The 14,019-nt window shown below is 36.0% G+C and overlaps 1 protein-coding gene across 1 annotated transcript in view; it reads left to right on the plus strand.

Moving 5' to 3' along the window:
- Positions 1 to 11,571, plus strand: part of LOC107139685 — a 16,339-nt gene extending 4,768 nt beyond the window's left edge. The window contains exons 2-4 of the mRNA XM_048808113.1: positions 871 to 1,016; positions 4,835 to 4,952; positions 10,138 to 11,571. Of these exons, the coding sequence (XP_048664070.1) occupies positions 871 to 1,016; positions 4,835 to 4,952; positions 10,138 to 10,971 (1,098 nt within the window). The 3' untranslated portion in view covers positions 10,972 to 11,571. The remainder of the gene's footprint in view (positions 1 to 870; positions 1,017 to 4,834; positions 4,953 to 10,137) is intronic.
- The last annotated feature ends 2,448 nt before the right edge of the window (positions 11,572 to 14,019 follow it).

The following is a 14,019-nucleotide window of genomic DNA, read 5'->3' on the forward strand; positions in this document are numbered from 1 at the left end:
AATTTTTTTTTTTTTTTTTTTTTGGTACCGGGTTTAAACTCAGGGACACTTGACCACTGAGGCACATCCCCAGCCCTATTTTGTATTTTATTTAGACACAAGGTCTCACTGAGTTGCTTTGCACCTCACCTTTGCTGAGGTTGGCTTTGAACTCATGATCCTCCTTCCTCAGCCTTCTGAGCCACAGGCGTGCTCCATCATTCCTGGCTTACAATTTTTAAAAAAGAAAGAAAAAGGGCTGTGGACATAGTGCAGTGGTAAAGTTTTAATCACCAGTACAAAAAATAATTTTTTTAATTCCATTGTGAAGATTATAATTTTCTTCTGGAAATTTCAACAAATTATAAGTTGCTTTTATAAAAGATTTTCATGACATTATAATTGTGTAGAAGAATTCAAAAGCTCTCTAAACAATATTTAGGGTTTTCTTCCTTTATCGTCCAGTATAACTTTGTCTATATAATCTTGGCTAACTTTTTCTAGATCTTTTGCTATTATTGTTATTAGAGTTTTATCTTTAAAACAGGATTGTACTTTAAACATGAAATATTTTCAGTGTTTTTCTAAATATTGGGTTCTGTACTAAAAATGAAGCTGTAGATGGTATGAAATATAGGGTTAAGTATGTACCAACCCTGCTAGTGACACTAGAAATTTTTTGCAGAAGGTTTATAATACCTTCCTTTAGTCATTTGCCTGTGTCATTATTAAGTTGAAATAAGAGCCAAAGGAAATCCTGTATTTACGTCTTCAGTCAACTGTCTCCACCTTCTACAATTCTGAAGGAGCCATACAGAGGCAGTAGACTACTAGGGCTACAGAGCCCTAAATCTGTATGAGGTCTCTGTATATTGCAATGGTTTATGATAGAATGAAGAAGATTCCTTTTGGAAGGCCTACACAAAATTTAGCCAATTAACCTTTGTCCTACATTTAACATTTTCAGGGCCTTACCTATGTGATAGCAAGAAGAGATCCCAAAGTAGGATAAGAGAATGCTGCTCCTTTAGTAACCTGTAAGTGGTCTAATCCATCTGTTCTATACTTCATTTACCATAACTCCAACCCCAATTATGCTTAATGTTCAAAGGAGACAGGGATAGGACTAGCTGACAAGTACAGGTAAACAGAAGGTAATCTGCTCCTTTATAAACCATAGGCACATAGACAGGATGGAAAAACAGTTGTACAAAATAGTCAAAAAGAAAGGGCCAATGTACTTAAATAGAATAGCTGATGTGTTAAACTCTAGGTATTATTCTATGAACTTTTATAAATATGAACCTGTTTAATCCCTGTAACAACCCTTTGAGGTATTACCCTTGCTTTATAGATGAAGAAATGAGCAAAAGTTGTTTAATTTGTCCAAGGTGGTTACTACAGCTAATAAGTGGTGGAGCCAAGATGGTCCAGCTACATACTTAACCAGTATATGTACCCTTCCTTTGATACTAATACAAAATAAGACCAGACTCTAGAAATAGAGATCCCCCAAATCCAGAATTAGTCATTTTCTTCCTTTCACTAGAAGCTCTACCATTCAGCAGACCCTAATTGTTGGTCTTTCACACTCACCTAAAAGATTAGAAACGTTTCTGTTAGAATATGCTTCTGACTCATGAAAAGAAAATGAAGCATCTTGGGCTCAAATCTGGATGCCAGATTGAAAAAACTTGGTTTTTCAAAACTGAAGCATCCCTCTCTTAGGGTACTTTCTTGACTAGAAAATCAGTCATTCTCTTCCTTAATTTTAAGTGAATTAATGTTGATCAAGCATTTAGAATAGTGTGGCACATTTAAATGGAAATAAAATGTATTATAATGTATTATGCCTTATCAACACCATGCAGACCACTTTTCATTTTTTCATTAGTATCAATAAGTAAACTTTGTGCATGTTTTTATATGTACTATTCATATGTAGCAAGGTTGAATCTTGTACTTTTTTACTTTTGTGAAAGGTTAAACGTAAGAGGAGAAAAACCTTACAAGTTAACATCAGAAATGATATCTCTACTGATGTGACAGTTTTCTTCAAGTTTTTACTTAATGCTTGAATTTGAAAAGTCCAGAGACAGACAACATTAAAATATTTAATAAAATTGAAAATCCTGTAATGCATTCTTATAGTGAGTCAACTTTGATTCAGTCTTTTTTATAATGATTTTACTCTGAATAAACTCACTGATCTATACAATCAATCCATGAAGTAATACTATGGAGTATGGATGATAAAACTAGCCCCTAAAATTAGCTTTTACTTCTTTAGGCTGACCTCAACCAAACCTATACTGAGGGTTGGGTGGGTATCTTAAGATTCAAGAATGAGAAGTGGATAAAAAATTTCGTCTGGGGCTGGAGTTATAGCTCAGTGGTGGAGTGCTTGCCTAGCACATGTGAGGCACCTGTTTATTTTCATGTGGTACTGAAGTTCAATCCTCAGTACCACATGAAAATAAATAAATAAAATAAAGGCATTGTGTCCATCTACACTATATATATATATTTTAAAAAAATTTGTCTACCCATCCATCTTTGAAAAGTATGAACCTAGCCAGGCCTGGTGTTGCATACCTATAATCCCAGCTGCTTGGGAAGCTGAGCCAGGAAAATCACAAATTCAACCCCAACCTTGGCAACTTAGTGGACTGTTTAAAAAAAATAAAAAGGCTTGAGGATGTAGCTTATTCATAGGGTACCCCTGGATTCAATACCCAGTACCAAAAAAAAAAAAAAAGAAAAGAAATTAGGAAATGAAGGCTTTCTAATAGCCAGAAGTTTTGTTTAAAATTATGTTGATACACAGGAGAATCTGTGCTAATTATATAACCTGAAATTATACTAAGTATCTCTTGACAGACATTAATCTGTACCATCAAAAGAAATTTCAATGGGGCATGGTAGTGCATGCTGTAATCCTAGGTGCTCTCAAGACTGAGGGAGGAGGATTTCGAGTTCAAAGCTAGCCTCAGCAAAAGTGAGGCACTAAGCAACTCAATGAGACTCTGTCTCTAAGTAAAATACAAAATAGGGCTGGGGATATGGCTCAGTGGCTGAGTGCCCCTGAGTTCAATCCCTGGTACCCCAAAAAAAGAAAAATTTCATCCAACATTCTGTTGGTTTAAAAAGCCAAAAAAAATAAAGAAGAATCCATTTTAGCTTTAGCAACTGAGAAGTCTAAAGATATCATTTATGAGTTCAAAACACCATTGCCTTTGTAAGAATACACAAAAGTCAGCTACACTTTAAAAAAAAAAAAAGTCTTTTACCTCTCTTTGAAGTCTTTGAAATCTTTAAGTGTTTTTAAGTTAAGTTGATTTCAATGGAAATGAATTTACAAAACATGGTCAATTAGTAGTCCTCATGCTGTGCATTCAGACCACCTCTGAAGCTGTTTAAATTTTCAATGTTCACATCATATACTAGACCAATTAAATCAGAATCTCTGAGGGTGAGGCCCAGGTATAAGATTTGTTAAAGCTGCCAGGTGATTCCAAGATACAGGGGAGCTTTTGAACCACTCTTCTAGGTAATGTTACTTAGGTGCTTCACTTGGTTCTGCTCCATTGCTTTTTTTTTTTCTCCCTCTCTTGGTACCAGAGATTGAACTTAGGGTGCTTAACCCCTAAAGATTGGGATACCTTTTTTATTCTTCTACCTTTGTTTGATGAAGAATATATTCCAACTTTATTATTGTTTTTATTTTGGTTTGGTTTGGGTATTGGGGATTTAACCCAGGGGTGCTTTACCACTGAGTCACTTCCCCAGCCCTTCTTACTTTTTGAGTCAGGGCCTCATTAAGTTGCTGAGGCTAGCATTGAACTTACAATCCTCTTGCCTCAGCCTCCTGAGTCACTGTGATTTCAGGCATACACCACTGTGCCAGGCTCATTATTGTTTTAATCTTATGATCAAACTCAGGGCCTCTCACATGCCAGGCAAACTATCTACCACTGAACTACACCTCTAAGTCCTATTATTTTCATCTTTTCTGTTGTTACCATGGATTAAACCCAGAGGAGCTTTACCTCTGAGCCACATTCCCAGTCATTTTTATTTTTTCAAATAAAAACTATTACAGGTATGTGCCACTAGGCCCACTTCAGTTCTATTTTAAAATGACATCTGAACTGCTCTACATAAGTTGTATTGTAGAGTATAATCAATTGTAGGGTTTATTTTTTTTTTTTTAATATTTATTTTTTAGTTTTCGGCAGACACAACATCTTTGTTTGTATGTGGTGCTGAAGATCCAACCCGGGCTGCACGCATGCCAGGCGAGCGCGCTACCGCTTGAGCCACATCCCCAGCCTGTATTTTGCACCTTCTAATCACAATCACCTCTCTCTCTTCCAAATCATGATTTTTGCTTTTCATGAGTCTATTCTTCTACATTTTAGCTTTTAAGTACTTTTTATAGATAATCTTTGTTTTTCCTACATTTTTTGTTTCTCCTGTAAAAACACTTTCTAGGTAAGTGTCCTAATATGGCTTTGAGAAAAATAGTTTAGATCAAAGAGCTTGTTCTAAATAGTTTACCATGACTTTCTCCAAAATGTTTCCTGTTTGTACATACATCTATTACAGATATCACACTGTCTTACTGTGCTGTGAAATGTAAACAAGGACAGAGTTTACTCTTGTCAAGAGTTAAAGCAGTACCTATCACATAGTATTTATCTGCATGTTATAAATGAAATACACTGACAAAAAATACAGCTTGCCACCAGAATTTATGTTCTTACCAGAAGTGGGTATAATACTTCTTTGAAATTCAAATTTAAATGAATATGAATAGGGCCATAGTGACTTTTGTTCTTTTAATCTTTCCCAGGTTTGTATTTCAACAGTCAGAAAAATTTGCAGAGGTAGAAAACAAATACCAGTTACTGAAAATGGAAAGCAAGGAGTTCCAAGGACTTCAAAGTGAAATCAGTTTAATTTCAGAAAAGGTAATTATTAATTTATTTGGGGAGACTTTCCCATTTTACTTCTCCTCTAGCCTTCCTTTATGCCAGCTCAGAACTTTTTTCTTCCTGCCTGTTTAACTGTTACTATTTCAACTCACTGATCTTCCTACCTCTTGACATTCTTCCTCTGATCCAATTTGGATTTATATTGCACCTTAAAAGGACATGGATTTTTGTATATAACAATGTCTACTGTTGAAAAAGACCAGTATGCATTTGCAAAGCCCTGGGTTCGATCATCACCACTGCAAAAAAATAAATTTAAAAAATTTAAAACTTAAAAAAAGTAAAAGACTGATAGGTTCATATTGATATGATGTTAATTTTTTTTAAGTGTCAGGTTACCCAAGCAATGAAAACATGGTTGAGCTTTACATATAAAATTAGAATATGAATAGCACTTATAGATAATCTATCATTTTCTTTCCACATTTTAAGAATGTATGTATATGCATATAAAAATAACAGGTATGTCAGAAAAAAAATAACTAGCCTAAACATAAGTTTTGATTCTATAGCCGGAGTTCTAATGAAAATTAAAATAACACCTTGTAGGGGCTGGGGCTGTAGCTCAGTGGTAGAGTGCTTGCCTGGCATGTGTGGGGCCCTGGGTTCAATCCAGAGCACCACAAAAAGATAAATAAATAAAATAAGGGGATTGTATCCATCTATAACTAAAAAAATAAATAAATAAAAATAACACCATGTATATGACATGTTTCTTCAAATTGCAAATGATTTCCAGCAGATGCATTATTTACTGTGATTATTAGAAATATGAAACCATCTTGTCACTCCCACATCTCTCAGAAGAGGATCCACTGTGATCATGTGGGCTGTATCTGGCTAGCAGTGACCAAGCTGGGAAACACATTTGTTCATCTATCCATCACTAAACCTTTACTCATGTTATCAGCGTGTGGTTGGCACCAGGGTGGTAAAGATGTTAATATAGACAGACATGATGGAGGGTCTAATTCCCTATTGCCTCATGAGAAAGATGAGCACATAATGCCCCAGAAGAAAAAAGTCATGAATGAAAATTGAGTGATTTATGCATGCCAGAGGATTCTATAGAAAAGGTGAGCATAATGGGCTTCTGGGAAGAAACTGAAAAGGACTTGGTATTTTGACATAGGGCTCAAATTGGAATCTGGTTATAAGCACTCTGGAATACTGAAAGAAAAATTTCAGGTACTAGAATTCATATATTTAACTAAAAGCTATTGAAAATAAATTTTGAACAAAGCCAGATTTCCTTTTTAAATAAAATATTTGGGTGACATAAAAAATTTTTGAAACATTTTTAAAATATCATCATTGAATCCAAGAAGTATTCAGTCTTTTTATAGTTCTTTTCTAGGAGTAGTTTAATAATAGCTGCCTTTTCCCAAAGCTGGCCCTAAAAGTCAGCATAATGCAGTAGGAGGGAAAAACAATTAGAAGTAGGCTCTCATCACAATTCGGTTACTTGGAACAAATTACTTGAACTTCCCTTGGTCTCTATTCAACATTCATTAAGTGAGAAATAACAGGATGAGATATATATGCAAACTGTTTAAAAACTTTCAGCTACTAATAATGGTAAGGTATTGGCTGTTTTCAAAAAAAGTGAAAAACTATTAGAATATATTGGCAGCCATAAATGCTAGTTACTGTGATGTATTAGTTTTCAATCGCTGTGACAAAATACCTGAGAAAATCAACTTACAAGAAGAAAGATTTATTTTGACTCATGACTTTGAAGGTTTCAGTCCATGGTGGACTGACTCCATTGTTTCTAAGCCAGTGGTAATGTTGTAGTTCATTGTGGTGGAAAGTGTGGAAGGAGCAAAGCTGCTCACATCTGAGCATCTGGGAAGGAGAAAGAGGAAGAGTGAGGAAGGGGCTAAGAACAATATATAGTCACCCAGGACTTGCTGCCCACAAAGACCCACTCCCTCTAACTGGTTCCACCTCCTGCAGTTTCCACCACCTCCCAATAGCCTGTTAAGTTATGAATTCATCAGTGATTAATCCTCTGATAATATCAGAGCCCTCATGATCCAATCACTTTCCAAAAGTCCCACCTCTGAACATTGCTGCAAGCCTTTAACACATGAGCCAAACTATACCATTGTAGTGTATCAGTCATTTAATAATTTGCAATTAAAGCTTGAGATTATTATACTGAAAAATAGATTGTTTACTTGGGCTATATTGCCTCAAGTTTACAGTGATGTTCTGATGAACAGCTTACACAGGAAATCATCTTAGATTAAGATGCTCAGTTCTTCAAAATACTGCTAATTACCAACATACAAGTATATCTCAGAATTGGTTTTTAAAGGAATTTGTATTATGGCTACATGTGTGCATTAAAATAGTTTTTAAAAAACATTTCAGAGTGGTCTTATCTTATTAGTTAGTATTATTATCGCACATTGTTCCCACCTGTCACTTGGAACTACTATAGGTCTTGAATGGGATGAGCCCAAAAGGCTTTCATGTCTGCCCTTCTTCCTAGGCATCAACAAATGTGTTTTTTGTTCTCTGAGAAATGGGGACTACAAAAAAACACAAGACATGTATCTCTTCCTGAAAGGTCTTTAGAAGCTTTCAGATCTTCTTTATCTAATTTATCAGTCTGCTAATGAGTCAGACTTCAGAGTCACTTTTAAACCTTTCTTTATTGTACTCCTGACTTATTTCTCCTCTACAATCTTTTGCTCCTTGGGTTACTTCTGTCACAGTGAGATAGGTGAGCTCTCAGGCAAAGAAAAAAAGAAACCTTTACTAGATTAGAGACCCAAATCTAGGAGCATGACCAGCTATACTTGTGTCTAGTGAGATGAACAAAACTTCCAGCATATGATTGCACCAGATCAATTAGAACAAAAGCATAATCAATTTAAATTTTAAATATCACTAGATTCAAGGACCTATACAATGTACCCACAAATGATTTATGGCTAGACTGCTTAAATTGGAAAAAACATTCTGAATGCCAAATATCAAATGATTGACATGGGATTTGATTTTCACAAAAGCGTACCTGGGAATCTGCAAGAAAGTACTACATATAGTCAGAGAGCTCAACTCTGGGTGTATTACTTTTCTTCTTGCCTCATGAGAAAGATGAGCATATAATGCCCCAGAAGAAAAAAGCTATGAAGACAAGGGGCATCCACACCCTGCCTTTGGGATGTATCTATCTTTGCTTTACTGTCTTTTATAAATGCATCGTCAATTCTTTTCAGTGGAGTAAGTCAAGAGCCCACCTGGGCCAAGTTGAGGTCTCACTGCACCCTTGGAAGGACCTCCTCATACCCCTATTTGGTGACAGTGACTCTAATCATAGCCCATTCTGATTTGTTGTTAATTTCTTTGTCTTCCTTACTCCTTGTAGAGCAAACATCTTTTATTGCTATTTTTTTAGCACCTAGAAATGAAACTAGCTCATAGAAGACACTGGATAGATCTTATTGAGACTATAGAATATATAATACAGAAGATCCATAATACTTCCCCCTATCAAATTTGAAATCAGGAACTATGCTGTGTTTATATTTTATAAAATGTCTAGCACTAGCTCTGGCACAGAGTGAACATTCAAAAATTTTGAACTATACTTTGGAAAGTACATTAATAGATGCTACAATAATTCCCACTCTCAGGCTTATGGCTGTGGACGTTTCTTTAGAAGCTTAGGATTCCAGGTGTGGTGGCTGAAGCCTCTTATCCCAGCAACTCGGAATGCCGAGGCAGGAGTATTGCAAATTCAAGGCCAGCCTGGGCAACTTAAACTTAGCAAGGCCCTGTCTCAAAATAAAAGGGCATACTCAGTAGTAGAGCACCCTGGGTTCAATCTCAGTACTACCCCCCCCCCAAAAAAAAAGAAAAAGAAAGTATTAGGAAACATCAACAAAGAAAGGTATTATTGTACCATACTGTGCATAGTAGTTTTTTTAAAAATTTAAGTGATAGTAGTGTGTTGGATTATTTAGAGAGGAAATGACTGGAAGCAGATATTTAGATAATACTTCTTTTATAATATATCTTTTCTTGATCTTTGAAGTCTGGGTTGAGTCTCCACCTAGGTGCTTCCATAGATGGAAAATCACTGTTATAATGCAGATAAATGCATTTTTCCCCAGTTAAACTAAACTGCTTAAAGGCATAACTGTGTTATATCTTTAACACAATTCTACAAACATTTGATATATTAATGATCATTTCTAGGCATTTCTATAATCTATGAAGTTATTATCTATGTGAATATAGACTTAATTAAGACCAGGACTGGTCTTCATAGTCCAGATATATATGAAGAGGTGTAGCAGGAGCTTAATATCAGTTGCTGATACTTACAACACTTTATCATTTGTGACTTGTCTCACTAAACTTTATTTATTTATTTTTGCATTACGATTCTTTATCACTAAACTTTTTTTTTTAATTCATATTTGCTTTGTGAGATCTGATTCTAGTACCTTATGCATAAAAGGTTGGCTTAAGAAAATTTTTTTTCAAGCAGAAACTCTTCCAGAATCATAGATTTTAGGGAAAATGACATATTTTTACACTAAATTGCAATTTCTAAAGTCAAATAACCATTAACATGACATCTTAACTAACTCCATTTGAGTGAAAAAGAGGACAGTGTGATACACTTCAGACTTTCTTTTTACATTATGTTTCTCTTGAATATGCTTCCATGGCAAAGCACAAATATCTAGGATTATAGCACCAAGTATGGTGGCAGCTCAGGAGGCTGAGGCAGGAAGATCACAAGTTCAAAGCCAACCTCAGCAATTTAGCAAGGCCCTAAACAACTCAGTGAGACCCTGTCTCTAAATAAAACACAAAAAAGGCCTGGGGATGTGGCTCAGTGGGTAAGTGCCCCTGGGTTTAATCCCCAGTAGCAAAAAAAACAAAAAACGTAGGATTATAAATTTAGGTTTATATTTTTGTGGCAAAGGGCTAATCTGTATTTATTTGTTAAAACAACCATGAAAGTAATAAATGTTTGTCTGTTTGATTCTGACATACTTGAATATTTTAGTCATGAATATTTTAGTCAGAATTTGAACTTGGCATTTATTATGCTCCTAATTGTTAAAAGTATATGTCTCTAATATAAAAAGTATTAAGTAGCCTTGGGAATTGTTTTGTGTTACAAATGCAGCTTGAGTCTACTGAAAGTATCCTGCAGGAAGCTACATCATCCATGTCTTTGATGACCCAGTTTGAACAGGAAGTATCCGGCCTCCAAAGATTCATGCATGACATTCAAAACAGTGAAGAGATGCTCACTCAAAAGATGCAAAAGCTTAATGAGAAATTCCAAAATATTACAGATTTCTGGAAGAGAAGCCTAGCAGAAATGAATGATAATACAGACATTTTCAAATCAGAAGCAAAACATATACATTCTCAAGTTACTGTCCAAATTAACTCAGCTGAGCAAGAAATAAAATTACTCACTGAACGGCTAAAAGATTTGGAAGATAGCACACTACGAAATATTAGAACAGTAAAAAGACAAGAAGAAGAGGATCTTCTGAGAGTAGAAGAGCAGCTTAGCTCTGATACAAAAACAGTTGAGAAGTTAGAAGAGGAACAGCATGCTCTCCTTGCCAGAGATGAAGATCTGACTGATAAACTTTCCAGCTATGAACCCAAAGTTGAAGAATGCAAGACTCATTTGCCAACAATTGAAAGTGCTGTTCTCTCTGTTCTCAGAGTCTCTCAGGATCTGATAGGAACAGAAAAGAAAATGGAAGACCTCACTATGCAGATGTTTAATATGGAAGATGATATGTTGAAAGCTGTATCTGAAATAATGGAGATGCAGAAAACCCTTGAAGGACTTCAGTATGATAATAGCCTCTTAAAGATGCAAAATGAACTGAATGTTCTGAAAGGAAAAGTTCATGATATTATAACATATTCCAGTACAAGAGAAAAGGGAACTTTAGAAGAATATAAGCTAGAAAATAAAGGAATCGATGATTTTTAAAAAAAAATCACTGCATGTATTCTGATGAATCATTCAACTATGCATAAATCAATTAGTTCCATGGTTTTTGAGTTATAGTGTTATGCCTCACTTTATTGGAAAAATGAGAAGTCCACACAATGGATTTATCCACATAATCAAAGCTTACCTTTTTAAGGTCTAAACCTCACTTTAACCATTTTAAATATAATTAATTCTAAAGTTTATATTTATCTGTCTTTAAGGTGATATACTCAGTTTTTTAAATGTTTTCCCAATAGTTGATGAACATCAATATGAATTTCACCTATTATATTGGATCCAAATATTTTGCTATATCTGGATACTATTGAAACATTTTTGCAATTCACTAAATGACCCAAATTTGCTATTTTTCAAACCTGTGTTTTCCTTACATCTTTTCTATCACCTGATCTTGCTCAGGTTGGGTAGTAACAAGTCTGCCTCAGTCAGTTCTTCACTTTCCTATGTTAATTCACTGCAGGCTAAGAGTCCGGACAGTCAAGTCCATAGGAATTTTGTAGGGGCTGGGGATAAAGCTCAGTTGCTAGAGTGGTTGCCTCACATGAGGCCCTGGGTTCAAACCCCAGCACCACAAAAAGAAAAAAGAAAAGGAGGAATTTTATCTAAAATAAAGGATAATGTGCCTGAAGATGAGCCTGGGACTTTTCTGTGAATTAATATGCATTCTCTGAAAACTATAAAACCTAGGAAATATTTTACTTTTTGTTAAGGTTCTAAACTGTGTTACAAATACTTGCAAGAATTTTTAAATTGAGTAAATTCTTACTTAAGGCCTTTCTTATTACTTGTGTATGCTTCAAAGTATGAACTTACAGAATATCTTTGTATACTGGATTTTTTTAAGGTTCTGTGTTAGACTCTTGAGTTTGCTAGATACCTGATCTCCAAATAAATTGGTCTAGGGGCTGGAGATGTGGCTCAAGCGGTGGCGCGCTCGCCTGGCATGCGTGCGGCCCGGGTTCGATCCTCAGCACCACATGCAAACAGGGATGTTGTGTCCGCCGAGAACTAAAAAATAAATATTAAAAAAAAAATAAAAATAAAAAAATTGGTCTAGTTACAATAAAAATACCCAATAAGCCTGTGGCTTATTTTAAGTGGCAACATAATGATAAATAGTGATAATTATGATGACTAAAAGTATGTCATTAAGGATTCCCCAAACTTTTGGGACTAAATTTATTTTACATATTGACTTTATTTTATCTAAAATTATTTAATGTAGCCAATTATATCATATATTTGCATTGTAAGTTCTGTTCTTATTTCTTTTTGCCAGTAACTATCTCAGTTTTATAGTACAGTTTCAGTGGAATTAGACACAAACTTTTTTCATCAAAAACTTAAAGCAGTTCCTAAAGGTAGTTGTGATAGTTTTATTATGTAATTTTGCAAGTTTTTGGAAAAATACCTAACAAGTTCTCCATTGGAGTTAAGAAGGCCTGTAGTAGACAGACATTGAGTTATATAAACAAACATCTGTGTGCACTGACAAATTTGTGTTTGTATGCTTTTTTTTTTTTTTAATGCCAATAAACAAGATTATAAAGTTAGCTGGAACATCATTGTTTCTGACCTCTACACTTTAGGGATAGATGTGATTCCCCCGCACCCTCCCCCCGCCACTTGGTATTGAACCCAGGGGCAGTCTACCACTGAGCTTCATCCCCAGCCTTCTTTTGAGTCAGTGTTTCACTCAATTGCTGAGGCTGGCCTTGAATCCACGGTCCTCCTGCCTCAGCCTCCTAGTTGCCAACACTTCCAGCTGATCTCTTCTCTTGTGCTCTTCATTTTTAAATAATTGTATGTGTGCCATCACTTCCAGATGATCTCTTCTCTTGTGCTCTTCATTTTAAAATAATTTTTGCCTATCACCAGATTTGATTCAACTTTACTATGTACTTGTACATACCATAGTAAGAGTTACTGAAACTTAAGGTGGACACCATGCTCTATGATAACACAAGGGGAATGAAAACCACTTCTACAAGCATTACATAAAAAACTACTGAAGGGCTGGGGGTGTAGCTCAGTGGCAGAGTGCTTGCCTTGCATGTATGAGGCACTGGGTTCAAACCTCAGCACCACATAAAAATAAACAAACAAAAGCATGCTGTCCATCTACAACTACAAAAAAATTAAAAAAAAAAACTAAAGTGGGGGGGCTGGCGTGGTGGCTCAGTGGTAGCGCGCTCACCTAGCAAGCGTGAACCCTGGGTTCAATCCTCAGTACCACATACAAACAAATAAAGGTATCGTGTCCAACTTCAACTAAAAAATAAATATTTAAAAAAAAAAAAACTAAAGTGGGGCTGGGGTTGTGGCTCAGTGGTAGAGCACTTGCCTGGCATGTGTGAGGCCCTAGGTTCAATCCTCAGCACCACATATAAATAAAAAAAAAAATAAAGGTATTGTGTCCATCTACAACTAAAAAATTTTTTTTTTAATTTAAAAACCTATTGAAGTGCCGCAGTCTGGCTGGGCACAAAATCACGAGCCACTCAAGCAGGAACAAAGTTTATTTTTTGAAACTGCCGCCAATGTCCGGTACCGCCCGGGCAGATTTTTTCCACCCACGTGGCCTCCTCCCGGACCGCAGAGAGAGCTCCTCCTCCGGAACTCCCTCCTACTGTACTTCCCCAACCAATGGGAACTCTCCAGGAGTCCCGTAGCTGGCCTAGGTGAACAGCAGGAGTCCAATATCCATATGAATGCAAATCTTAACATAATCATATCATCTCAATGGCTAGCTGGTGTCACCTTTCGACCAAAAATGCCATGCATCATATACTTGGCTCTTAGCATCTCCCCCCTTCTGTTTAAGTAACAAGCAATCTGGCTAGGGACCGTGCCTGTTAGGTTTGTCCAATTCAACATATGGTTCTTACCCGTCATCGGAAAACTGACTTTTAGGCGTCAGCCTCCTGTCTTAGGTTGATACCACTGCAATTGGATCATACCCGTCACTGACTACCGGTCCAGCATATAGCCATACTTGTGGATAGGCCTATGTACCAGTGGGGG

This window comes from Marmota marmota, unplaced genomic scaffold, assembly GCF_001458135.2.
Source record: "Marmota marmota marmota unplaced genomic scaffold, marMar, whole genome shotgun sequence".
Lineage (NCBI taxonomy): Eukaryota > Metazoa > Chordata > Mammalia > Rodentia > Sciuridae > Marmota > Marmota marmota.